A 26,870-nucleotide genomic window follows, 5' to 3' on the forward strand; every position below is an offset into this window, starting at 1 on the left:
GCGGTACGCGGGCCTCTCACTGCTGTGGCCTCTCCCGTTGCGGAGCACAGGCTCCGGACGCGCAGGCTCAGCAGCCATGGCTCACGGGTCCAGCCGCTCCGCGGCATGTGGGATCCTCCTGGACCGGGGCACGAACCCGCGTCCCCTGCATCGGCAGGCGGACTCTCAACCACTGCGCCACCAGGGAAGCCCTCTTATTATCCTTTTAAAGTCTGTTGGGTCTGTATTGAAATCCCATTGTTCATTCCTAATGTTGGTAACTTGTGTCTTCTCTCTCTTTTTCTTTGACAGTGATGCTAGAGATTCATTTTTTCTATCTTTTATAAAAATTTGCTTTTGTTTTCATTGACTTTCTCTATTGCTTTTATGTTTCAATTTCAATGAGTTCTGCTCTTAATTTTATTATTTTTTCATTCTTTTTGCTTTTAATTTATTCTTGCTCTTTTTTTCTAGCGTCGTAAGGTAGAAACTTAGATTATTGATTTGGGACTTTCCTTCTCTTTTCATGTGAACATTTAATGATATAAATGCTATAAATTTTCCTGTAGGTGCTCCTGCACCGTACAAATTTTGATATGTTGTATTTTTATTTTCTTCTTCTTCTTTTTTTTTTTTTTGGCTGTGCCGTGAGTCTTGCGGGATCTTAGTTCCCCAACCAGGGATTGAACCCTAGCCCCTGGCTGTGAAGAGTGTGGAGTCCTAACCACTGGACCACCAGGGAATTCTCTAATTTTCTTCTTTGATCCAGATTATTTAGAATTCTGTTGTTTAATTTCCACATGTTGTGGATTTTTCTCTTTCTGCTTTTGACTTCTAGTCTAATTCGATTATGTCAGAGAACATACTTTGTATGATTTAAATTCTTTTAAATGTGTTACTTTGTTTTATGATCCAGGATATATCCATCTTGGTGAATGTTTCATGTGCACTTGAAAAAAATGTGTATTCTGCTGTTACTGGATAGAGTATTCTGTATATGTTAACTAGACTTATGGTGTTTGATGGTGTTGTTCATTTCTATACCTTTACTGATTTTCTGTCTATTAGTTCTATTAATTATGGAAATAGTAATGTTGAAATGTCTGACCATATTGGTAGATTTGTCTATTTTAACTTTTATTTCTGTCAGTTTTTGCTACATGTATTTTCAAACTCTGTTGTTCAGAGGATACACATTTAGATTGTATGTGTTTGTGTATTGATGAATTGACCCGTTTATTGTATAATGTTCCTCTTTAACATTAGTAGTTTTCTTTACTTTGATTTTACTTTGATGCTAATAATAAAGCCACTCCAACTTTTAAAAAAAATTGAGATATAATGCACATACCATAAAATCTACCCTTTGAAAGTAGTTTTTAGTATATTCACAAATTTGTACAACCATCGCCACTATTTTAATTCCTGAAGATTTTCATCACCCCAAGAAGAAACCCTATATTCATTATCATTCACTCCTTATTCCCCATTCCCTTCAACCCCTGGCAACCACTAATCTACATTCTGTGTCTGTGGATTTGTCTATTCTGGGCATTTCATATAAATGGAATCATCAATATGTAGTCTTTGTGTCTGGCTTCTTTCATTTAACATAATGTTCTCAAAGTTCATCCATATTGTAGCATGTATCAGTACTCTTTTCCTCTTCTTGTCCAATTAATATTCTGTTGGATGGGTTTACCACATTTTGTTTATCCACTTGCCAGTTGTTGGACATTTAAGTTGTTTCTGCTTTTTGGCTATTATGAAAAATGCTGCTGTGAAAATTCATGTATAAGTTTTTGTGTGGACATATGTTTTCATTTCTCTTGGGTATATACCCAGGTTCATATGTTTACTCTAACCTTTTGAGAAATTGCTAGACTGTTTTCACAGTGGCTACACCATTATACACTTCCATGCGCACTGTATGTGAGTTCCAATTTTTCCGTATTCTCACCAACGCTTTTTATTATCTTTTTGATTGTAGCCATCCTTGTGGGTGTGAAGTTCAACTTTTTAAAATTAGTTTTTGCATGGTATATCCTTTTCTATTCTTTCTCTTTGAACCAGCCTATATCATTATATTTGAAGTGAGTTTCTTGTAGCCAGCATATAGTTGGGTCATGTTTTTTTATCCTTTCTAATAATCTCTATCCTTTAATTGGTATCTTAAGAACATTTGGATTTAGGTCTACCATTTTATTATTTCTTTTCTCTTTGTTACCTCTGTTTTTTCATTCTTCCCTTTCTCCTTTCCTGCTTATTTTGGTTTATTTGGACATTTTTTAGTATTCCATTTTAATTAGATATATCTATTTGTATAAATGTCTGTATAGTTTCTTTAGTGGTTGCTGTAATGACTATATATTTTTGGCTTTTTTAGTGGTTGCTGTATGATTATAATATACATACTTTATTTACACAATCTACTTAGAATCAGTGTTTTACCATTCCATGTGGTATGTGGAAAACCTTAACCACCTGAGAGTTTTTTAATCTTCCCTTCTTTATATTGCAGTTGTCTTAAATATTACCTTTACATTGAAAATCCTGTAGGATAATGCTATAATATTTCCTTTCAAAGGAGAATAGTAGTTAATTATGTTAACACAGATATTTACTTTCGCAGCTTTTTTCTTCATTCCTGATCTTCCAAGTTTGTTTGTTTGTTTGTTTTGGTATTATTTACCTTCTGTCTAAAGAACTTCCTTCAGGAATGATTTTAGAGCAGCTTTCCTGGCAAGAAATTTTCTTAGCATTTCTTCACCTGAGAATGTCTTTATCTCACCTTCATTCCTGAGGGATGTTTTTACTGAATATAGAATTCTGAATTAACTGTTCTTTCAGTACTTTAAAAATGTTGTATGGCCTCCATAGTTTTTAATGAGAAATCTGCAGTCATCTGAATTGTTGTGTTCCTGTAAGTAATGCATCAGTTTTCTAGATGCTTTCAAGATTTTTCCATTGTCTTTTAGTTTTTACCAGTTTAATTATTTTTTACCAGTTTAATTATGATGTACTGCTGCTTGGATTTCTTTCTCCTTATCCTGTTTGGGGTTCACTGAACTTTTTGAATCTGAGAACTTAAGTCTTTTGCCAAATTTGGGATGTTTAAATTTTTTTTTTTTCCCCTGAATCACATTCTCCTTTCCTTTTGAGAGTCTGTAAATATCAACGTTAAGCCTCTTTGTATTGTCCCACAGGTCCCTGAAGCTTTGGGACCTGTTCGCTTTTTTCCAGTTATTTTTCTCTGTTGATTAGATTTGATAACTAGTATTGATGTGTCTTCAAGTTCACTGACTTTTCTTCTGTCATTTCTATTCTGTTATTGAGTCCACATATTGCAGTTGGCTGATAGTCTCCTAAGTCTCTTTTAAGTTCTCCCTACACTTTTTCTTTATGTAACTTGGTGATTTATTTGTTGTAGAAGGTAGTTTATTAGTCCCAAATGATTTACCACAGTGTGGACTTTCTAATTGCATCTCTGTAGTATTGTTTAACATGTTTTCTGTCCCCTGTGTTTTCTGTAGGTTGGAAGTTAAATCTAGAATAAGGGTCAGCAAACTATAGTTTATGAGTCAAATCTAGGCTTCCCCTGTTTTTATAAATATTTCTTGGAATACAGCTTTGTCTGTAGCTGCTTATGTGCTACAGTAGTAGAGTTGAGTAGTTGTGACAGGGATTGTATGACCGGGAAAGCGTAAAATATTTATGCTCTGTTCCTTTAAAGAAAAAGTTTGTTTACCTCTGATCCATAGATTTTTATCAAATTCAGTTTTTTTAAAACAAGTGAATTTAATAGGTGGTCATGTTATTTGCCTATGTGACACATAATGTTTAGTTTTCTGTATTTTTGTCATGCTAACAATCATTGCTTATATTTGGTGCTTTTTCATTGACCACCTACATTTTTGATGGACACACACACACACACACACACACACACACACACACACACATACACATACATACTTTTTTTGGGGTTTTTGCTGGGTATGTAATTTTAGATTGGCATTTTCCTTTTGTTGTTTTCTGGCTTCCATTCTTTATAACTTATTGCCAGCCGTCAGTCTTACTGTTTGTATTTTGCAGGTAATCTGTCGCATTGTATCCCCCATCCCACTCCCTGAATGCTTTTGAGATTTTTCTGATTTTGGTTTTCATCAGATATATTATACTATTTGTATATAATATAAATTATATGTTTTATCAGATATATATTATACTATACTATCTTTGTTTTTATCATGCCTTGAGTTTATAGTACTTCTTGAATCTGTGGCTTGGGATCCTTTTTCAAAATTAGAAAGTTCTCAGTCATATGTCATTTTCTCTTCTGCCCTATTCTTATTTCCTCTTTTTCTAAGACTCCTATTATATATATTTAGATCTTATACTCTGTGCCATATTATGTCTTTTATGTTTTTTCCTGTTTTTAATTTTCCATCCTTCTGTCATTCTGTGCTTAAAGTGGTATTCTGACTTTTCTTCCACTTCACTATTTGGTGTGTGTGTGTCCAATTTGCTATCAAGCCCATCCTTGAGTATCTTAATTTAATCATTGCATTTTAAAATTCTCTTATTTGTATGTTTGTTTGTTATAGTTTTCAGTTCTCTGTCACAATTCTCCAAATTGTCATTTATTTCAGTTTTTTAAATATGTTTCTGATCATTCCTTTATTTGAGTCTCCTGTGGCTCTTTTTCTAATGTAAGTTTTTTCCCTTTGATTTTTGGTCATTTATTATTTCCTTGAATGTCTGCTTATTTCTCACTGAGTGCCAGAAATTGAATGTGAAAAATGTTGGCAGTGGTTTGAGGATGATTGTTCTAGAAACTTAAAACATCTACATATGATTTTTATAAATTCTAAGGGAAGAATAAACAGGCTTGGAGAAGAAGGAACTGGTAAGAGTCAATTAATAGAATCATCCTGCATTCTAGGTCTGATAAATGAGGGAAACTGGGAGAAAATGAAGATCTTGAAGAATATGGATTGGGATCACTAAAAGAATAGGAGGTTGAAAAAAAAAAAAAAGAATAGGAGGTTGGCATCAAAGAAGGGATATTAGACCTTAAGACTAAAAATAAAAACGATCAAAGGGAGCAAAATGCTCTGCGGAAAATAATTGTTGTGTTAATTGAGTTTAGATTAGGAATCAGTCACTTAAGGTTGAAAAGTCTAAATAAGTCTTAAATGGATGGTGTTGGAGTAGGTTAAGTAGTTTTGAAGGAAGTAACCATTTAGTAGATGGTGAAGAGCTGGAAGAGAATTTCAGGCTACACTTTACTTTGCAACTTCTGTTCTTCAAATTTCCTTTGAAATTTTCTTTAGTCTGATTGGTCTTACAATGTTCAGCATAGTTAGAGGTGAAGACCAGAGGCCATCATGCTTCTGCCTCAGGCTCCACACACCCTTAGATGGGTTCATATGGTTAGTAAACAGCTGGACTGCAGGTTTAGTCTCAAACCTCTTAAGTCCAGTGAGCTTTCTTTAACTCTTTGGGGGTATTAATACCTGCCCAATTTATCTCACAGGTTTTTTGTAAAGGTCTATTGGAATGTATGAAATATTTCAAAAACAAAAAATATTATACAAATGTAAGGTGGTTAATGATCACATGCTTGGTGGAGAATTGCATGATTTATAAGTACACTGAAGGAAAATTTTTAAAAGCAAGAACTTATTACATACGCATTTAATTTATTCATGTTACTTAATTGTGTTAAGTAAAATCTATGACAGATTTTTGTGTGAATTAAAGCATATCAGCATTAGAAGTTAATACTACATTTTTCTGCTTTAGGGCCAAAATACACATATATTCTCATCTTTAAGAAAATGAATTTCCTTTTGAAAAAGAAATCAAATATTATAAGAGAATAAATTGTCACATTATAAAAATTTAAACTTTTACTTTCTATTTAGATTCTACAATAAAATTTAAACATTTTAGATTATTGGATAGTATATGTCATTTGATATATTAAAAAAATAAAACAGCCCCAGTCCTAAAGGAATAATATAATTCATAGGTAAAACAGTATTTAAAACTTCTGAAAACTAAAGTATAACATTATTTCTCTGTCCTTAGGCAAAATTTGGTTTCTCTAATATTACTGGAATTGATTACTCTCCTTCTGCAATACAGCTTTCTGGAAATATTATAGAGAAAGAAGGTTTATCTAACATTAAGTTGAAGGTAACTATTATTTATATTACTGTAACTTATTTTTATTTATAGTAAGTTATAAAGTTTAAATGTTTCTGAAGTATATTAATTTGCTGACATCTTTGAGCTTATAAATTAAGGGTCAATCATAAATAATCCAAAATGATACTTTTTGAGTGACAGTATTAAAATTTTCAGTCTAGTCAGTTTGGGAAAGTTATTTTCTCCTCTTCCTTGTGTGCAAGTATGTTTATTCTTTCTCTCGCTCTTTTTTTTTGCAAGTACACACAAATAATAGCTAACTTCAGATTAACTAGATCAAAAAGTTGTAAATGCCTAAATAATGCCACCAAAGATTACTCAATTTATGTTTTGCCTTCTGATATGTGAGGAGATGATGACTCTTTTTTTTTTTTTTTTTTTTGTGCGGTACACGGACCTCTCACTGTTGTGGCCTCTCCCATTGTGGAGCACAGGCTCCGGACACTCAGGCTCAGTGGCCATGGCTCACGGGCCTAGCCGCTCTGCGGCATGTGAGATCTTCCCGGACCGGGGCACGAACCCGTGTCCCCTGCATCGGAAGGCGGACTCTAAACCACTGTGCCACCAGGGAAGCCCGAGATGATGACTCTTACATTTATATTTTTATCCCAGTCTTCTCCTTTGAGCTCTAGAATTACATAAACACTGCTTATTCTGTAGTTCCACTTGGATAGCTAAAAGTCTCTTAATTGGTCCGAAATGAAACTCTTGGTTTCTTCCTTAAACTTCTCACTCACCTCCCATCCCCTACCCCACTCTTTCCTTTAAATCCTATAACAGGGAGTTCCCTGGCAGTCCAGTGGTTAGGACTTGGCGCTTTTACTGCTGTGGTCTGGGTTCACTCCCTGGTCAGAGAACTAGGATCCTGAAAGCCTCAAGGCGCCAACAACAACAAAAAATCCTATAGCCAATTTTGTTGGTTTTCTCTTCAGAGTATATCAGGAATGTGATCATTTCTTGATGTTTCCACTGCTACCTCCCAGATCCAAGCCACCATCATTTCTCACTTAGATGACTGTAGTAGCCTTTTACTTAGCCTTCCCGTTTCCACTCTTGCCACCCTGCTGTCCATTACCACAGGGTACCCAGAGTTAGTTTTTAAAATATGAATCAGCTTGTGTCACTTCCTTGCTCACAAGCCTCCAAGGGCTTCCCCGTTGCATTCAGAATGGGATCTGAACGCCCACCCAGCCTTACAAAGCCCCTCGTTTCTTACCTCTTTCCTTCTTTATCAGCAGTACTCCAGTCACACTGGCTTTCTTTCTGCTCCTGATACATGTCAGCCCTGTTTTCCTCCAGTCTTTATACCTGCTGCTCTCTGCCTAGAATGCTCTTGCCCCAGATCTTAGCTTGTTTGGCTCATTCTCATCATTCTGATCTCTGCTCAAATATCGCCTTCTTAAAGAGGTCTTGCCTGACTATCTTTTCCAAAACATTTCTCTTCCCAGTCACTCACTGTCTTCATTATTCTTTTTTTTCTTCATAGCACTTTATCTGAAATAATTTGGTTAGCTTATTTATTGTTTGCCTCTCCTTTTAGAGAATATGAGATATATTCTCATACAGGGACCTTTTTTGCTTTGTTTGCAGTTACAGTCCCAGGGCCTGAAAAGTTCCTGCATATAATAGGTGTCTATGAAATATCTGTTGAATAAATGAATACTTTTTTTATAAATTTATTTTTTTATTTATTCATTTATTTATTTTTGGCTGGGTTGGGTCTTCGTTGCTGCGCGCGGGCTTTCTCTAGTTGCAGTGAGCAGGGGCTACTCTTCGTTGCAGTGTGCGGGCTTCTCACTGTGGTGGCGTCTCGTTGTGGAGCACGGGCTCTAGGCGTGTGGGCTTCGGTAGCTGTGGCTCGTGTGGGCTCTAGAGCGCAGGCTCAGTAGTTGTGGCGCATGGGCTTAGTTGCTCCACAGCATGTGGGATCCTCCTGGACCAGGGCTTGAACCCAGGTCCCCTGCAATGGCAGGCAGATTCTTAACCATTGCGCCACCAGGGAAGTCCCACTACATGAATACTTTTATATAGGCATTTAGGATAGGAACTTCTCCAAACTTCACTCTTAAGAGTGGTAGTCATTGTTTTGCTTCAGGTGTTAATGAATACTTTGATGTGAGGCAGGGGCAGGAGACCTATGTTCAAATGTATGTAAACATGCAATACACATTTTCAAGTCAAACAATCAGAGTTTTAGATAATACACTGTTTATGATTATTTTAAGTTTATATGAATAATCACGAGCTAACTGCTTTTTCAAAGCAGCTTTTCAGAATTGAGTTTGTTGGCAAATTATTTTGAATATTTTATGAAATGGAGGCAGGTCACTATTTCAAATGCTTCTAAAGTATCAGTAAGTTATTGAAGTTATTGAAAATGAATGAGATGCTGATACGCGACTTTCAAAATCTGAAGAGCATGATATTTATAAAGTTAAGTAATTACAGCTTAAACAGTCCTTTAATTTCTTAAGCTTTGTGCCATTCATTGTATCCATTAGTTGCTTTGTAAGCTGCTGAGTCAAGGCAAAAGAACTTTTGATTTACCATGTTTACCTCAGGTCATACAGCTAGTAATGTCAGCTAAAAATCATCTTATTTCAAGTGCCTTGTTTGAGTTCCAGATATTTTTTTGTCATTTAAAAAATATTTCAAATATTCTTTTTTTCGACAGAAATAACTTTTTCATAAACCAGGCTTGTGAGCCCCATTTATGTGCTGGTATTATTAGGCAATACACCTGGCTTTGATTTGTTTCCAAATTTGTAGAGATTTGGAATGTCCAGGAAGCACTGTCAGTCTTGCTTACTAATCTTAGCTTTAATGATCTTGGAATGAAGCACATAAAAGTTAGCTATAAAGTTGAAAATGTTTATTATATGTAAAATGCCATCATAAGTAATTGCTCTTTTTATCTATAACTTTTTACAGATTGTTACTTAAATTCAGTAAATATTGTGTGTGCATTGTTCTCACATAGACATTGATTTTTAATATAGGTAGAAGACTTTTTGAATCCTTCCACAAAACTCTCTGGATTTCATATTTGTATTGACAAAGGGACTTTTGATGCCATAAGCCTTAATCCTGACAATGCAATTGAAAAGAGGAAGCAATATGTGAAATCTCTCTCCAGGGTGTTGAAAGTGAAAGGCTTTTTTCTAATAACCTCATGTAATTGGACCAAGGAAGAGTTGCTAAATGAATTCAGTGAAGGTAAATGGCTGTTACGTTGTTTAAATGTGTTCTTACCTCAGGTTTAATGCACTTAAATAGTTTTTTTTTTTTCCCATGGTGTTATAGTATTTCACTTTTCTATTTGTGGGAGTCGCCTGCTTTTCTTCTTTGTTAATAACCACGGTAGTACTTTTAACTATATATGCAATGAGCAAAGAAATAATATTGGTTGAGATCCAGAGTCCTTTGTAAAATTTTCCAAGAAATCCTGGCAGTTAAGTACTAAAGGTTATGAGCCTGTAAAAATTAAGTTCTTTGTTTAAGCTGTATAATCTGTTATTTAGGGAATCAAACAAAGAAAGTACATATATTGTGTTTCTGACTTCAGTGTACTGATATACTGGTAATTAGTAATAATAGTAATAATGCAGATGGTAGTAGTGTTTTTTAAAGTCTTGTATGAGAGTTTTCATTTTATAGATACTTTGTCTTGCCTAGTGGTCATTTAGATATTTAGGATTTTTCTTCTTGTTTTCAGTGTATATTCTTTTTTAACATTGCACAGAAACAAAATGTAGGAACTTAGAAGAATTACTACCTATTAATTCTTGAGGAAATCTCTACTTTTTGCAAGATTTTGGTGCCAAGACAGGATCCTTTTTTGCCCCATTAGCAAAGTATAATTAGTGCTGTGTCTACTAAATGGGGATCTTGTAAGAATCGAGAATCTTTAATTCATACGCCAATATTTTGAGCTCTTTGGAAGACTGTTTCTTGCATGATTTAAGGATTATTTCACCTGTCACTTTACTCATGCAGTGCATAGGACTTTCTGGGAAAGTACCTTGAGAATTTATAACTATATATTTGCTTGTTTTTTCCTTAGACTCCATTTCAGATTAGTATTTTTTTTTAAAGGAGTGGGAAGAATTTGCAGGATGGAATATTAATAAGTGATATGGTACTAAGTTTGTGGTTAAATTTAATTTTGAACCTCGGTTGTCACAAGCTAATGCGAGATGAATTTATAACTGTATTGCATGCGCTTTATCTCAGAGTTTGTTTTCTTTTTGGTAGTAAGGGAATAGGCAGTAGGAGGGAGAACACTTAACACATGTCCTTTTGTGTGCATTCGATGGCTTTGGCAGGTTATATAAGGTAAAACTTGAAGTGTTTGAGGCTTGAAATGTGAGCTTCATTACTGTTGCCTCTGGAAAACAAGAATTATGTGATTTATTGTCTTTTATTTCATGTCATTAATTTTATTATCTTCTATGTTAAATTTGTTTCCTTTAGAACTATTGAGGCCCCGTATCAATAGTCTTTCTTCTTGCAGCTTGACAGTTTTAATAAATGCTCAAAGTTTCACTGTGTAGGGCAAGTTCCTTTCCTGGTTTTTAAATACAGGTGTTCTCTTTTATCCCTGGAACCACCAGACAAAAACATATTTGTCTGTCTTTCATAATGAGGAACAGACTTTAGCCTTGTAAAGAGTGATTAAAAATGTGTCTGTGTCTGAGAACTACTGAATAAATTCTTTAACTTCTGTTCAGTTTTAGAGCTTAATGCAGAATTTAAATAAGCGAAATGTTACAACAGGAAATGTTAAAGAAATAATTATATGCAATTGAAGATATTTTTCTAGGCATGCTTCTCTTAGAAAATGGTGTTTGGAGTTAGATAGATACAGGACACTAACAGAACACACTGCCATGCATCACTGCCAAGGGGCTTGTCACTAGCTTTTAAGATTGACTTCCATGGTCCCTTTTGCATAGAATAAAGATTGCTTCACTAATTTTTTTAAGGTTCTTTGCTTCTTTCCTAATTTGAAATGTAAATGTTCATAAATCTGTTGAAATGAATTTTTCATTTTTCTTTTGTAGCCCTATTTATATAAATATTTTGTGTTGCCGTTTGTTGTGGTGAGGATTACTTAATCATTTGGCAGACACTAGGATATTCTAATTTGATGTCCAAGGAACTTGACTTTCTTACAACGAGTGAATTAAAAAAGAACCCCAAATCTATCTTACTGCAAAAGTAATCAGATTCATTATGAAAAAAAATTTAAAATATCAGTAACCCCAACATATAAGTATATACATTAAAATAATTAAAATTTGTTATCTATCTTTGTTATCTATCAGCCACTTTGTATTGTTGATAATACATCAACATTTTGATGTATTATCTACTGAAATATAAAACTTAAATTCTGTAGGGTTAGTCCAGGGAGTTAAAAGATTAGTCCTAGAAAATTCACCCAGACAGCTCCATTTTCTCTTGAGAATTTTGATTACGAAATATTTTAAGCATATGTAAAATTTCAGAAAACAAATATGGGTGTGTACGCATCACCGTGGCTCCATTTTTTAGCATTAAAATGTATATTATTTAAAAGGCCTGGCCTTCTTTGGAAAAGTTTTCATATCAGTTTTTAATGAGTATATTAATATTTAGTTATTTGTTAAGATTTGGTGAAGCTTGATTAAGAATATGAATTATGAAGTAAAGTATAAAAAAACCAGTTGATCCATTTAAGCATTTTTTTCTGTTTGCAAGAGTTATTTGAGCTTTAGCTCAAGACATGGAAACTTAGAAAATGCAGACACCTTCTCCCCGAAAAGAAAAAGAACTCTCCCAAACTGATAGTCGCATCACTGAGAGAAAACCATGGTTAACTAAGAGTTAACCAACCTTCCACCCTTATTCGTCTTATTTTTTGAAAACGGAATAATAAAACATTAAACTTCCATTTTGTTTTATAGGTTAGGAGAACACCACATATTCTTATTTTAATCTTCACAAAATCACTGTAAGTTAGATAGGGGCAGTGATACCTGTAACCTCCTTGCATAGAAATTGAGGATTCTGGTTAAGGTAAATTGACCTTAATCTACTAACCTTTCACCTAGTAAGTGGTAGAGCTGGGACTTGAACCCAGGACTTTTGAATACATGTTAAGTTAAAAAAAAAAAAAAATCACCCTGTGCTACTTTGAAAGTTACTACTTCCTTACCTTCCCAAGTTCAGTTCAGTTTGGGTCTTGATCTTTGGTTACAAACTCTTTTTTTATTGTGGTAAAATATATATAACATAAAATTTACTATTTAGCCATTTTTAAGTTTATAGTTCTGTGGCATTAAGTACATTCTTATTGTTGTGCAACCATTGCCACCATCCGTCTCCAGGACTTTTTCATTTTTATTTCCATGTTATTTGTCTTCTCTGTATTAAGTGCTTTTGTATATCTGATTGGGATTAATTGACTTCCTACATATAAAGCACTCAAAACAGTGCCGGATACATGGTAAGACCTCAACACATGGTAATCTGCTTCCTACAACTAGATGGTAAAAGAGGCCACTGGAGATGCAGAGTTGAAGGGATGATAAACAGGGATGATAAACAGGATGGATGGGAAGCCTCTTTTTTCCAGTTTGATTTTGTCTGTTACTTGTTCATTTCAAAATGTTTTTGGGTGTATACACATATACACATATAGTATATAGGATAGAAGGTCATAAAGTGAAATTTAGTCACAATTTAGAGTTTGGAATCACGTAATTTTGTAAAATGTTCAAAAGTACATTGTTAATACAGATATCCCTTAACTGTGGGATTCAGTCCCTAATAAAAGTATTTTACTTTTTTGTCTGGCAGGATTTGAACTTTTTGAAGAGCTGCGGACACCCAGGTTCAGCTTTGGAGGCAGATCTGGAAACAGTGTAGCAGCATTGGTTTTCCAAAAAACGTGAGACTTTTCATTGGACAAATTCAGTTAGCTTTTTTAAAGAAGCTCTACATCAAAGTAAACCTGATACAGAAAATGCAAGTGCAAATAAATGTTTAGTAAGTACACAGGATGCACATGTTGAATAGATAAAATGGGTTGGTAAAAAAAAATCATGAGCATGGAAGTAGTTCGGTTTTAGAGATCAACCAAGAATAATTTAAATTTTTCTTTTGTATTTGAGATGTAAATATTTTTCTTTCTGATTTAAAAAAAATTCCTGTAACTGCTGAACAGTTAAAAACTTTAAAGCAGTAAATGAATTTACAGATAGTATGTATTCTTGATTTTTGTGCTTTGGTAAAGGTGAATTTAATATAGCTATTTATGAAGATATGACCAGGCTATTCCAGGGCCAGAATAATAAGCCAAACGACTTTCTTTTTTTTTTTTTTTTTTTTTTTTGCTGTACGCGGGCCTCTCACTGCTGTGGCCTCTCCCGTTGCGGAGCACAGGCTCCGGACACACAGGCCCCGCGGCCATGGCTCGCGGGCCCAGCCGCTCCGCGGCATGTGGGATCCTCCGGGATCGGGGCACGAACCCGCGTCCCCTGCATCGGCAGGCGGACTCTCAACCACTGCGCCACCAGGGAGGCCCCAAACGACTTTCTTAATGTTTTATTAGACTATTATAAAACATAGTAAGTATGATATTTTGAGTTGAATAGTGGTTTTTAAAAAATATATATTTAATACCTGAGAAAATCCCCCAGCCCTTATGTGTATAATTAAACAAAATCAGATAAATGTATCAGTTGATCAAGAAATATTTATTGAGCTTGTATTTTGTGGCTGATGATCTTCTACACACTGTGAGGGATAAATAGTAGAAGGAAAGATAACTAAGAGATACTGTTATATGCTGGCACTAGGTTAAGTTGTATTATCTTCCTAAGTCATTGAATTCCCTCAATATCTTCTCGAGGCATGTATTACTTATTCTTGTCTCTACATATCAGATAGCTAGTACAGGATAGAGCCAGGATTCTTCTCTGGGTCTGATTCTAAAACGTGTTCTCTTCCTCTAGCGTATTTGCCTCCCAGGTCTAAGTCTCTGCCTTTACGGCATTTACAGTTCAGTTGGGGAACTAGGGCTCGTACGTCGAAAATTCTGTTAGAGAAGTCGGGCAGTTATTTTTAGGAGCTCTGCAGCTCCCTGTTAGTGACTGTTGATCCGTGGACTGTGAGAATAGTGAGTCATCCTTCATTACTTTTCACCATTTCCCTACTTGTCTTAAAGGACTTACGTCATCAAGAACTGAACTGTGTCATTCCTCTGTGAGAGGTGGTGTAAGTTTTATATATATACACCCTCGGGGATACAGGGACAAAGATGTTCTAGTCAGGGGCTGATTAGCAAGAGGAACCGTTTATTTAGGAACGTTTTTGAAGAGATAAGTTTTATTAATCCTTAGTGCCGTTTTGTATCTAGGCTAATAGTCTAATATTGGAGTCACAATATGAGTTTTTAAAAAGTGATAATAATTTTTATGATTTTCAGCTTTGGGGGCTTGTTGGGTTACAAAACAAACAGAATTTTTGTTTGTTTGGCAAATGTTATCCTAGTACTGAGCAAGTCTAGCATTACACCCTTTTTCTTTTCATTTTTGTTATGGGGAGGGGTGGGGGGACGGGGGAGGAGAAGGGTGGTTTGATTTAGATCAACATTAATCAACCATTAAGATGACTGTCTGCCTTGCACAAGATAACTGAAGACATTTACATAAACTTTCAACACAAATAACATTTTTGGAAAAGCTTTAATTTTTAACATGTAAAAAGTGAGAAATTACTTTAAAATATCTGTGATTTAAACGTGTAAAATTGTGTTGATTTTATAAACTAGACATGGGATCTTAAACCATAGAATCAGTGTTTTATAATTTATTGAGATCTTGTCTTTGTTGTTTTTCACATTAATATTTCTTGATTTTAAATATGTAATAGTATATAAGTACTTTTTTAGAATTCTGAGTTGTTACGTATATGCTATTTTAAAGCATCGATGGAACAAAATAGGCCTTCTGTGCAACCAGATTGAGACATTGGGTTGGATTCACTGATAGCTTGGAGGGGGCCTTTGTTGAAAAGCTCCTTGAGTCACTATTGTGAGGGGTATGTGTGTTCCACTTGCAAAAATGTAGGACGTTTGGGGGGGAATCAAGGAGCTGTTGATACGGTTAGGAAAAGGGAGTTGTCATCTCTTCTTATCAGTTTAATCCTGCTGGAAATCAGCCTCTCAGAGATTGAAATCAGAACAAATGGAAGGTCCAAAAATGCTAACAATAAATTATTAGTATTTTCAAGTAATACCACACTTTAAAACCCAGGCCAGTTAATGCTCCCAAGTTACTGAAACAAGTCATAAATACATTATTATTAAACTTAGTTTTGTTAGGTCATATGAAATGTGGGTAACTGAAAGAAATTATGCAGTTATAAAAGGGAGCAGTAAGTTATGTAGTGAATGCCGTTTTATTTGGATAAGAAGTTGGAATTGTAATTTTATTACATCAAAAGGCACCCTTATTTTGAGGAAACTTGTTTGAAATGCAAACGAGACTTCTCTGTGGAGCCTGCACAGAATTGTTGCTTTTCATGATGATGTTATTGCTGCATAACAGGCCACTTCTGTGTGTATAGGAAGTGTGTGTGCAAGTCCAAAGGGATTGGAGGCCTGAATGGGTGCGTTACACCAATTGACAAATAGAAAGTTTTCGGAACATTTTGTTTCAAGCCAGGTGCACAAGTTCGAGTTGCTTTTTGGGACTGGCATTTATGTATTTGAGAATCAAACCCGACACTACTCTTGGCAGCTTGACTAAAGCCATTTTACAATAAGTACAAACTGTCCTTGAATGATTTTTTCCCTTTGTAGTAGCAACGAGTTTGCCTTTCTTCATCTTTGATTATGTGTGCAATTTTCTGGCTATTTTGGGGGAGGAAGGGAGGTAAACATATATGAAAGATTTTTATTTTTGGTATGAATAATGTGTTTCAATTCACTTATTATTTATTTTTAAATTTCCATGATACTGTAATGCATTACTATATGTTGACCTTCATTCACATTCATCCAGAGTATAATAGAAACCTTAAAGAACCTATATGAGTAATTAAGTTTTATATGGCTTTGAAATAATTTTTCTTAAATTCATATGCAAAGAAATAGAGTATCCCTGCCTATGTGAATAGATTTTCATTTATGTTGTCTTAAGTAATTTTATTTTATATATTTGTGTGTGTGTGCGTGTGTGCGTGTCTGGTAGCCTGCAATGAAAATATATGTAAATGTGAAAAATTAGTTGCTTTCCAGATCAGCATTCTACCACTGTGGGGAGACCTGGGTTTGATTTCCTATTTTTTGCACTGTGAGCTAGAATGTATGTGCTCCAGAGACAGCCTTCTGCTTTGAGAGCAAGAGACCAAATGTCTTGTGTTCGCTGTAGTAACCTCTTTAGTTCATTGTGTGTGTGTGTGTGTGTGTGTCGGGGGGGGTGGGTGTTGATGGGGTCTGAAAGGAGTCTTGTCTAGTACACTTCACTGGAAGGAGGCTGCCTATGACCTAGAGTTTGACTGTGGGAGATGAGGAGCGTGGTAGGTTGAAGGACAATTGCATAGTGGGAAAAAAATTAGGAAACCCTGTCATTTCTCTTAGCTAGGCAGAAAACAGAGATGTCCTTAAAGAAGGGGGAGCACATGAGCATGTTTTATTAACAGTTAATGGAAGAAAATTAATGCTAATTTATTCTTCATACATACCATGCAATTTGTTAGAAAAGTAAAAGAATAGTTTGAAATTCTTTGGTCAATTGATGGATTCCTATGTTAGTGGCATAGAAATGAAACTCAACATTAAGCAGACAAATACCCAAGCCCACGGGCTACATAAATGCTGAATAAAACCAGCTCTACAATGGAACTCTGAAAAGCAAGGGGTAAGAAGCCTAATGAATGATTGAATATGACCTTAGCAAAATCCCTGGAGTGTTGTTGAAAGATCATTCATTTCCAGCTTAGATGTCAAGATGGGCTCCAGTAACCAGAAGAAAAAAGAGAGCTTGAGTCGGTACTTACTGAGTTTTAAAAATCTTTACAACACAGTGCATTAGACTAATCATTAAAAGGGCTTCTCTAACAGCTCAGCATTTTGAGCTGTCACTGTACGGACCTGTGGTTTAGGCCCAGGGAAACCAAATTAAAAAGATAGGAATAATTCTCAAGACATGAATGTATCAGTATCCTGCTTTTATGGAGCAGAACTTCAAAAACTGGGATGTAGAGGCTGGCAGAATGCACTTTTGTCATGCTGATACCATTGTAAGAAAGACTTACAACCAAGAGATAATTGTGCCTTAAAGTATTTGCAAATTACTTGCCTAGTTTATTGGAGGAAGATATAAAAAAGCAAATCTACTTTTTTCATTTTTAAGTGACCCTTCCTGAAGAAATGATAAATTCTTCTATATTATATTTTTAAACATGTATTGTTATTTCTGCATCAGGAAATGGTGTGTTAGTGAGTGAGCTTTATTGTGCATGCTATCCAGAAGCTTTTTAAGAAAAGCGAATCTAACATACTTGTTTTCCCAAATACCTAAAAATTTACACATGAGCCAGCAATTAGCATATTCTGGACATTATCTGAGGAGCTTAGAAAGAAATAATAAAATACTCTGAATAAGGGGACCGTGAAGTGTATTTATCACTCTTCATTAACATAGTTACAGATGAAGCAGTTTATCGTTATGTGATCACAGCAGAATAGAAGTGCTATTGGAATCGTTGTAGTTCCCTTGCTATTGCCTTCCTTGCTGCTTCAAAGCTGAGGGAGTAGTCAGGATGAAGAGGCTAAATGCAGAAGAGAGTGGGTGCTGCCAGTTCGCATATTTCTCCTAACCCCTCCTCTAATATGAAAATGTCAGTCCTTTGTTCCCATCTAATTTTAGTACATCCTGGCTAAAAAAATGTTAGGATGATTTCCAGCCATGGAACTTGGAGGGGTGGGGTGGGAGAGGGGAAGAGTAGAGGAAAGAGCAGTTTACATTCCATATCCGTCGGCCTTTCTGTGACAGCATCTAGCCCCTACTCTGTTGATTTTTGTGGTGAAATAAATTTAGATGCACTGGAGCAGCACTAATTAGGTTCTCCTTCCATGTCCTTAACAAGAAGTCTAGTTGGAGTCTGAATGGGGAAAATCATAATATGGTATTTAATAAAACATACTGGGCTGAATTAAAGAGCTGTTTGCAAGTTTTGGAAGAAAGGCCTGAAATTGTGAGTGAAAACTACATGTTGTGTGGTTTATAAATAGAAACTTTGTGATTCAGTGAAACTGCTTTTATGCTATGTCTTGAATGAGAATAATATTTGTTGATTTTTGAGAATCAGCCATGAGCAAGTCAGAGCTATTTATTCCCTCTGGAATATACTCCATAATATATTCCACATATTGAACCTCACTATGACATAAGCCTCACCTTTCCAAAAGTTTGTTCATTTTAGTGAGCTAAGGTTTCCTTGTGGAATCCTTATATGATAAAGACATTACATAGCCAGAATTGAGAGATCATTTTGTTAAGTCCAGTTGATTAGTGACTTAATTTGCAACAAGTACAGTATCAGATTATTTTCTGAACTTGAAATTTATTTTGGTTCATTTCATTTCATTGGTTCATTTCATAGTACCAGATAATTTGTCTTTAAAATCTGTTAATAGAATACATATCAGAGAGAAGTGATTGTTTTTTAAAATATTAAATTTTGGAGAAAAAAATGATTGGAACCTAGGCAAGTCACTTTCCTTTTCTGGGCTTCAGTTTTTCTCTCTGTGAAACAAGGGTGTTCAGTAGGTGATATTTAAAGTTCTTTTCTACTCCCGTATTAGTCAGCTTGGGCTGCCATTGGCTTGGTGGCTCAAACAGAAATTTATTTTTCATAGTCTGAAGACTGGGAATTCCAAGTTCAAGGTGCTGATGAGGTAGGTTTCATTCTGAGGTCTCTTCTCTTGGCTTGTAGGCAGATGGATGCCATCTCCCTATATGTTCACATGTTCTCTTTGTGCGTGCTTGTGGGGAGAGAGTGAGCAAACTCCTCGGTGTCTCTTGTAAGGCTCTTGAGTGTCTCTTATAAGGGCACTTATCCCATCATGAGGGCCCCACCCTCATGACTTCATCTGACCCTAATTACTTCCCAAAGGCCCTATCTCTAAATACTATTTCTTTGGGTGCTAGGGCTTCAACATAAATTTCTAGGGGGCACATTCAGTCCATAATAACTGCTGAAATTAATCTGAGGTTTAGAGAAAGCTCACAAAATAGATTTCCACTATACATGGGGTGTTTAAATACTCCATCACTTTCTGATTCTTTTAAACCAAACTATCTATTCATGTATATGAAAAAATATGTGTACACATAATAAAACATTTGAAGCAATCACATGGTTGTTTTTCAGTCTAAAAATGTCTTTGTGCATTCATTGGTAAACTTTAGGTTTGAGTATTGATTGCCTCTGTTATATGTTTGATAATTCAGTTTGTATTCATTTGACCACAGAGTTGTTTTATCTGAGAAACTCAGAAATTTACATCTAATTTTTTAGTCCCACCTTAATTTTATATAAAATTATGATAACCTGAAGAATCTCCCTAATTTGATTCTTCCCTACCCCAGACACACACACTACCACTACGTACTCACAGATGACCTTATTTACCACTTGAAAGGCCCATGGCTTTGAGATTTCTACCTTCTCATGCTATACAGAGTGTAGTCCATGGGTCTTTCCTTCTTATGCCTTCTACCTCTTTGGGCTACTGTCAGTCTGTCCTAAAACTGCTTACCCCCTCAATGAAGTTGAAGTATCAATATTTTAAATGCACTGGCAAAGTGCCTAATGTATAGTAGATACTTATTTCAAGTTGGTTTCCCTTTAGTACATTTCTTTGAAGCAGTTTGATATAGTGGAGAGAGAAGCAGTTGTGTAGACTCTACATAATAGGGTTGTGAATATTAAATGAGAGAAATAAATGTAAATCATCTTAGCCTGATTCTTAGCACACACCAGTGCCAAATAAATATTCTTTTCTCCAAGGAAATCTTCCCATCAGAGCCAATATATTGAATTGTTCAGGATTTTAACCCTCAGTGCCACTGAGTTAATGTATTCAGTCCCATTGTAAGGCATTTGTATTTCAGGAGCGATTAGGTGAGTGAAGAGAGGCGAATGAGTGGTAGATAAGTAAGAGGGAAGGTTTGGAATAGGTGGGCCTTTCAGAATGTCTTAAGAAATCATACTGTATAGCTGCTGCTTCTTTCGTCTCTAGATAGGGCTGCTGCTGAAAGCACCTTTTTATTTTTTATTTATTTATTTATTTATTTATTTTTTTTGCGGTATGCGGGCCTCTCACTGTTGTGGCCTCCCCCGTTGCGGAGCACAGGCTCCGGACGCGCAGGCTCCGGACGCGCAGGCTCAGCGGCCATGGCTCACGGGCCCAGCCGCTCCGCGGCATATGGGATCCTCCCAGACCGGGGCACGAACCCGTATCCCCTGCATCGGCAGGCGGACTCTCAACCACTTGCGCCACCAGGGAGGCCCAGCACCTTTTTATTTAGTTAAGGAATGAAGGCTAGATATCCTAATTCTGGATTTTCACGAAATGTCCTTTATGATGTGTTTCAGCAGACTCTAAGAATACCCCTCAGGTTTAAGATCATTATCTGTTTTAGAGGTAGTTATTTAGTAATTAAACGTAGCTATGATGGGGAAAATGTTAATGTGGATGCATTTGAATTGAAAACAAATGGTCAAGGATAGGGTGCACCTTCCTTTGTTAGGTCTGAACACCAAGGCATTGTTTCCAGCGACAACTAACAAGGGACCTGAGAACAGATCCCCCAAATGACCATGCCTCAGGTTTACTGAGTTGTTGAGTTGGGTTTGGGTTTTTTTTACTATGCATTTAGGAAGCTGCGGGCTAAGATTTTATCATTGATTTCCACCTTGCATCATCTAGATTTGATTTCTTTGATCAGTGAGTCATGTTTGTTTTCCTTGCTGTAAGTTGAGTTAACAGTACCATTCACAGTGGCATTTTAAAGTTTGATGTTGGGCAGTACTTTAAGTAGTTTATCTGATTTGACCTTGGTTTATGTTGGAACTGACAGTATAGTATGGAAAGTACAGTGAATCAGTTGTTTATGCTAGTGTAGAAAACACTTGGTTTTCATATTTGTTTATTTATTTAACCTTTTTATTGGTGGTTAAATGAATATCTCAATGCTTAGAGTGCTTACTATTACTATAGAAATGCTGGCCAGAGCAGTGTCACTTTCTCTAGTTAACCTCAAAGAGTTTAAATCTTTGAACCATTTTAAAAATGTTCTACAGAGATAAGGTCAATACGATATGATGTACGTCATCAGGATAGAACATAATCAGAGCTTAGCTACTTTATTACTATTTTAAAAATATATTTATTTATTTATTTTTGGCTGCATTGGGTCTTTGTTGCTGTGCGCAGGCTTTCTCTGGTTGTGGTGAGTGGGGGCTACTCTTTGTTGCGGTGCGTGGGCTTCTTATTGCAGTGGCTTCTCTCGTTGCAGAGCACGGGCTCTAGGCACGCAGGCTTCAGTAGTTGTGGCATGTGGGCTCAGTAGTTGTGGCTCACAGGCTCTGGAGCTCAGGCTCAGTAGTTGTGGCGCAGAGGCTTAGTTTCTTCGCGCCATGTGGAATCTTCCCAGACCAGGGATCAAACCCGTGTCCCCTACATTGGCAGGCAGATTCTTAACCACTGCGCCACCAGGGAAGCCCAAAGCTTCGCTACCTTTAGTTAGGTAGCTTAACATTACAAGGGTTGAATAACTTGTTTTTTATTTATTTATTTATTTATTTGGCTGTGTCAGGTCTTAGTTGCAGCACATGGGATCTTCACTGAGGCAGGCGGGATCTTTCGTTGTGGTGCGCAGGCTTCTCTCTAGTTGTGGCGTGCGGGCTCCAGAGCGTGCGGGCTCAGGAGTTGCAGTGCACGGGCTGTCTACCTGCGGCGCGCAGGCTTAGTTGCCCCGCAGCCCCATGGCATATGGGGTCTTAGTTCCCCGACCAGGGATCAAACCCACGTCCCCTGCATTGGAAGGCAGATTCTTAACCATTGGACCACCAGGAAAGTCCAAGAATAACTTGGTTTTGATCAAGGTGTTTCTTGTTTTGTTTCTATGTGAAAATTAAAAGATGTAAAGTAGTATTTAAAATAGCATGCCAGCTTCTCATTCATATCAATTCTTTTCTGTTTCAGGTCAGCTGCAGGTTATGCTAGGACAAAATAGGCAAGGCTGGTCCCTCTTACAAACAGTAATGGGTATGATAAAACAAAATATCTTTGCTTTCGGTTAATATAGAAAATTGACAAAGTGACAAGAAGAGTGAAGAAATTCAGAGGCTAATGTAATATGTGGGGCAAATGCTGCTCCCAGGGATATTCTACCATTGGAGCCAGAGACTAAATTTTTTTCTTGATATTTTAAATCCAAAGGATTCAGTCTTCAGATTGGGTATTTAAACTCTATGAAACCACAAGCTGTATCTTTCAGTTTCCTCTTACCTACTGAAAATGAAATTCACTCATTTTCATTTTTCTGGGTAATAGGCAGGATAGCGGTAGCTTTGAGCATATCACTAGGGATGAGTTAAAAATAGATTTTTCTTGAGGGAGTGACTTATATGGCAGATAGTTGATAGAAAAATTAAGTTAAATTTCGGGGTTAATATCTCAAATACTAAATCTGAATTCCACTAAAGAATATATGAGAAGGGACTTCGCTGGTGGCGCAGTGGTTAAGAATCCGCCTGCCAGTGCAGGGGACACGGGTTTGATCCCTGGTCCAGGAAGATCCCACATATTGCAGAGCAACTAAGCCCGGGCGCCACAGCTACTGAGCCTGCGTTCTAGAGCCCGCGAGCCACAACTACTGAGCCCACGTGCCACAACTACTGAAGCCCGCGCGCCTAGAGCCCGTGCTCCGCAACAAGAGAAGCCACTGCGATAAGAAGCCTGTGCACCGCAATGAAGAGTAACTCCCGCTCGCCGCAACTAGAGAAAGCCCGCACGCAGCAACAAAGACCCAACGCAGCCAAAAAAAAAAAAGAATATATGAGAAAAAAAATCATTTGAAGATGATAACATAAACATTTAGTCTGAGTGTGCTGTTGAAATATTTTCTATATTAAATTCAATGTATAGCAGTATGAAAATGCGGTAACTTGTTTTTAGCTGTGTTTTTGGTGGAGTAACTGAGGCAAACTAAGTTATAGGTGACTAACCATGCTATAGTGATACTAGTTAGATAGTAGTTAGATCAGCTAAGATCATAAATAGATCAGGGCAAGGCCAGGAATTGATTATGCTTTTGAATCTTAGTATTAAAATAGTAAAAATAGGTTTGGGAAGTTTTACATATGTCAGTAACTTTGAATACAGATTTACTTTGTTATATTTATTTTTGCTTATTTCCCATGCATAAACTTTTCAGTGTCTCTTTTGTCATGCTTGAGTTTTCTTTTAGCACATAACACTAATAGCTACTATTAACTTTGCAAAGAAAAAATAATATCAAATTGAAATAAGTTTTAACTGTTGCTCTGTTCTTTTTAGCTTACTTTACTCAGAGCTCTTCCATCCAGTGAGTTGCAAGCGTGACATTTGCTGTGTTTTCAGCACCTGCCAACTTGGAAACCAGGGTTTGTGCTCAGGACTTAGGCTTACAACCCACACTTTGTGGTGCACAATGCCGTCCCAGCTGGCATGCTTCTTACCTCAATGGTGCTAGACGTTCGGTTACAAAGCTGTGCAGATTCACATGCGCTGATTTCAATAGGCATTCCCCTTCAAGCTGCTTTCAACTCTCATTTTGTATCAAAGGAGTTAGATTGGTATCATTAAATTCACTGCTGTGCTTATTTTTCAATGAAAATAAATTCATTTTATTTACCTCTTGAATCAAAAAATAACTGTCTTCAAGAACCAAAGTACCTCTTTAAAAAGGTGTGTATCTATAGATATAGGAGATAGATTTATAGATCTATATCTATATATCTATATCTATATGAGAGTCCAGCCAGGGCTGTAACTCATTTTCATTAGTGGAAAGGTTTCAGAACAAAAGACAAAAAGAATAGAAAGGAAAGAACAGAAGGATTAGTGTGTCATATAACATGCTTATGTAGGTAGGGCTGTTAGTTGTATGCTGGATCATAGGTGTGGGAACAGTTATAGAACTTATTTTTCTGAATAAGCTGCAGAAGAAAATTGCCCCCATAGTGGGTTCAGATTTTTGGCTTCCATCAATAACCAAAAAGTTTACATAGTTTTAAAAGAAGTGTATTTCGCTAACTTGTTTTCAGCAGCCAATCCCTTTGAAAATGTTTCAGGTGGACTTCGTGATGTCTATCTTCCCATCATCTATTATAAGCAATTTTAAAAGGTTCTCCTTTAAAAAAGATCTTTTCAAATGTAGAAAGGACAGTGTGAAATGTGAATGACTGGCTTTTAATACAGCAGTTGTGACAAAGAGGCACTGGCTTTTGGAAGCTGAATAAAGGGGTTAATGCACATGCATCTGCATACTGCTGTTGGGTCCAATGTATAACAGGTTCGATGTCTGTTTCACTCATGTTGTTAGTCTAAAAAGAATGTTATTCTCAGAGACAAACCAGTTTATCATTTTTTAGTGGTGAGCTCTTTTTTTTTTTTTTTTTTTTTTTTTTGCTGTACACGGGCCTCTCACTGCTGTGGCCTCTCTCATTGTGGAGCACAGGCTCCGGACACGCAGGCTCAGCGGCCATGGCTCATGTGTCCAGCCGCTCCGCCGCATGTGGGATCTTCCCAGACCGGGGCACGAACCCGTGTCCCCTGCATCGGCAGGCGGACTCTCAACCACTGCGCCACCAGGGAAGCCCAGTGGTGAGCTCTTTTTACAATCATAGGTACAGATAAATTTGATGGGAGAAACTGAGCAATACTGATTGGTACTTGCTCAAACTTCAAGCTCAGCTCGTTGTTGTTTGAACATCATATTTATCTGGTTCTGAAGGCACAAAAATAAAACACCCACTAACTACAAAGGACATTTCTTAGTGCATGTCAAAACCCAGTCTTTACCCTCCTCTGCACAAATGTGCTTAGGTGAATACTTTTATTAGCTTGCTGATACAAGTTATAGTTGGTTACACCCTTTCTTAATAAAATACACTCATTGTCTCCTGTTGCTTAAGAGCTTTAAACTTGGAATGGGGGAACCGTCTAGCATAGAATGCTATTCAGTTTGTATCTCCCAGGCAGTGTTGAGTGGACATATCACACATACCATACACATAGGCATTCCTTCTTTTGGTAGTTCTGCTTTGCGGGGAGCCAGGAGCCAGTATTGCTGTGCTTTCTCCCTAGGTTCCATATATTGGTCTTGGAGTGAGATTGTATGTGATCCCTAGGTTGTTCTACGGCTTAACCAGGTTAGTGTTGGTTGATGATAATGGAAAAGTTACAGGTGATCATTTTTGGATTATTTATGGATTTATTCCTAAATTGGCCTATGAATTTGCATATTGGTGTCTGGTTGTGCTCTAAATCTGGTTTTGATTTGGTTTTGACCTTTGAGGACTGAACAAAGGTAGACAGCTTAGCCCCCGCTTCCTCCGACTGCAGTTTACATAGTTTTAAGTCCAGAGTTTGACTGAGTTTATATTTACTCTTTTGAATTGAGCAACTCTAATATACAGACTTTTGGGTGGGATTTTTTATAATAAAGAACTATGTAGTATAGCCCTAAAAAGTGGTGTGTTATATCTATAGGACTTTATTACATGATGTGGGAAGGCCTGTAGTATGGAAGGTTAGTGGCACAGGCCTTAATGTATATTTTTAGTCTTTGGACATTCAAACTAAGTATATGAGAAATAGCTATTCATTGGTTAGTAGCAGAACTCTTGAAGCAGATAGTTTAGTTCTCTACACTTTTAAGAAAGCCTCAGAACCAGAAAAACAGGCTGCTTTAGGTTAGAAAGGAGGCGGTACGGCAAAGGAGCTTGCCATAACCACAGTCCTTGGAGTTTTGTGAGACTAAAATCATCCTGAAAGCAGCAAGAATAATCGTTGCAATAATTGTTTCCAGGCTTGGGACCCCTGAATTTTGTTTTTTAAGTTGACCCGATGAACTAGTAATTGCAGGAATAAACTGAATGCTTACCAGCAGGAGTCACTCTAGGCCTCCTAATAAAAAGTAAATTAAACTATATCCTTAAAGCTCTCGAAGGCTGAGGTGACGCTGTGATAAGATGGCATTAGGGCAGTGTCGCAGCATTCTCAAATTATCCCTTATGCCTTTCTTTGTTCAGTCTAGGAAGACTTGGTTCTTGCTCCTTTCAGAATTGGCCCTTGATAAATTTTTTTAAAGCAGTGTTTATGGATAAGGATATCAGTACCTTACTATTCTGCATATTAGCTCATTTTGGCTTTCTTAGGATGAATTGATTATACCCCACATCATCTACTTGAATGAATACTCACATCCTTCTTCTGTTTGTGGTCCATCCTACAGTGGAAATCACTAGAGTTAGCTGTAGTTAGTGTGAAAGGAGATGTTAGCTCGTGGTTTTCTGAAAAAGAATGGGTCCAGTGTGATGAGAAACTGAAATATTTTAGCAATAGC

The 26,870-nt window shown here is 36.6% G+C and overlaps 1 protein-coding gene across 6 annotated transcripts in view; it reads left to right on the top strand.

Moving 5' to 3' along the window:
- The window catches only part of EEF1AKMT2 (EEF1A lysine methyltransferase 2), a 76,780-nt gene that overhangs the window by 11,909 nt on the left and 38,001 nt on the right, over positions 1 to 26,870 (top strand). The window contains exons 4-7 of one of the 6 annotated variants that reach the window (XM_060098443.1): positions 6,076 to 6,183; positions 9,195 to 9,411; positions 13,039 to 13,129; positions 23,819 to 24,092. In XM_060098443.1, coding sequence (XP_059954426.1) covers positions 6,076 to 6,183; positions 9,195 to 9,411; positions 13,039 to 13,129; positions 23,819 to 23,993 — 591 coding nt within the window. In that variant the 3' untranslated portion in view covers positions 23,994 to 24,092. Of the gene's footprint in view, positions 1 to 6,075; positions 6,184 to 9,194; positions 9,412 to 13,038; positions 13,228 to 23,818; positions 24,093 to 26,870 lie in introns of those variants that run through there. The other 5 variants (XM_060098438.1, XM_060098440.1, XR_009532530.1 and 2 more) reach the window with 5 other exon arrangements.

Source organism: Mesoplodon densirostris, chromosome 1 (assembly GCF_025265405.1).
Source record: "Mesoplodon densirostris isolate mMesDen1 chromosome 1, mMesDen1 primary haplotype, whole genome shotgun sequence".
Taxonomy (NCBI): Eukaryota; Metazoa; Chordata; class Mammalia; order Artiodactyla; family Ziphiidae; genus Mesoplodon; species Mesoplodon densirostris.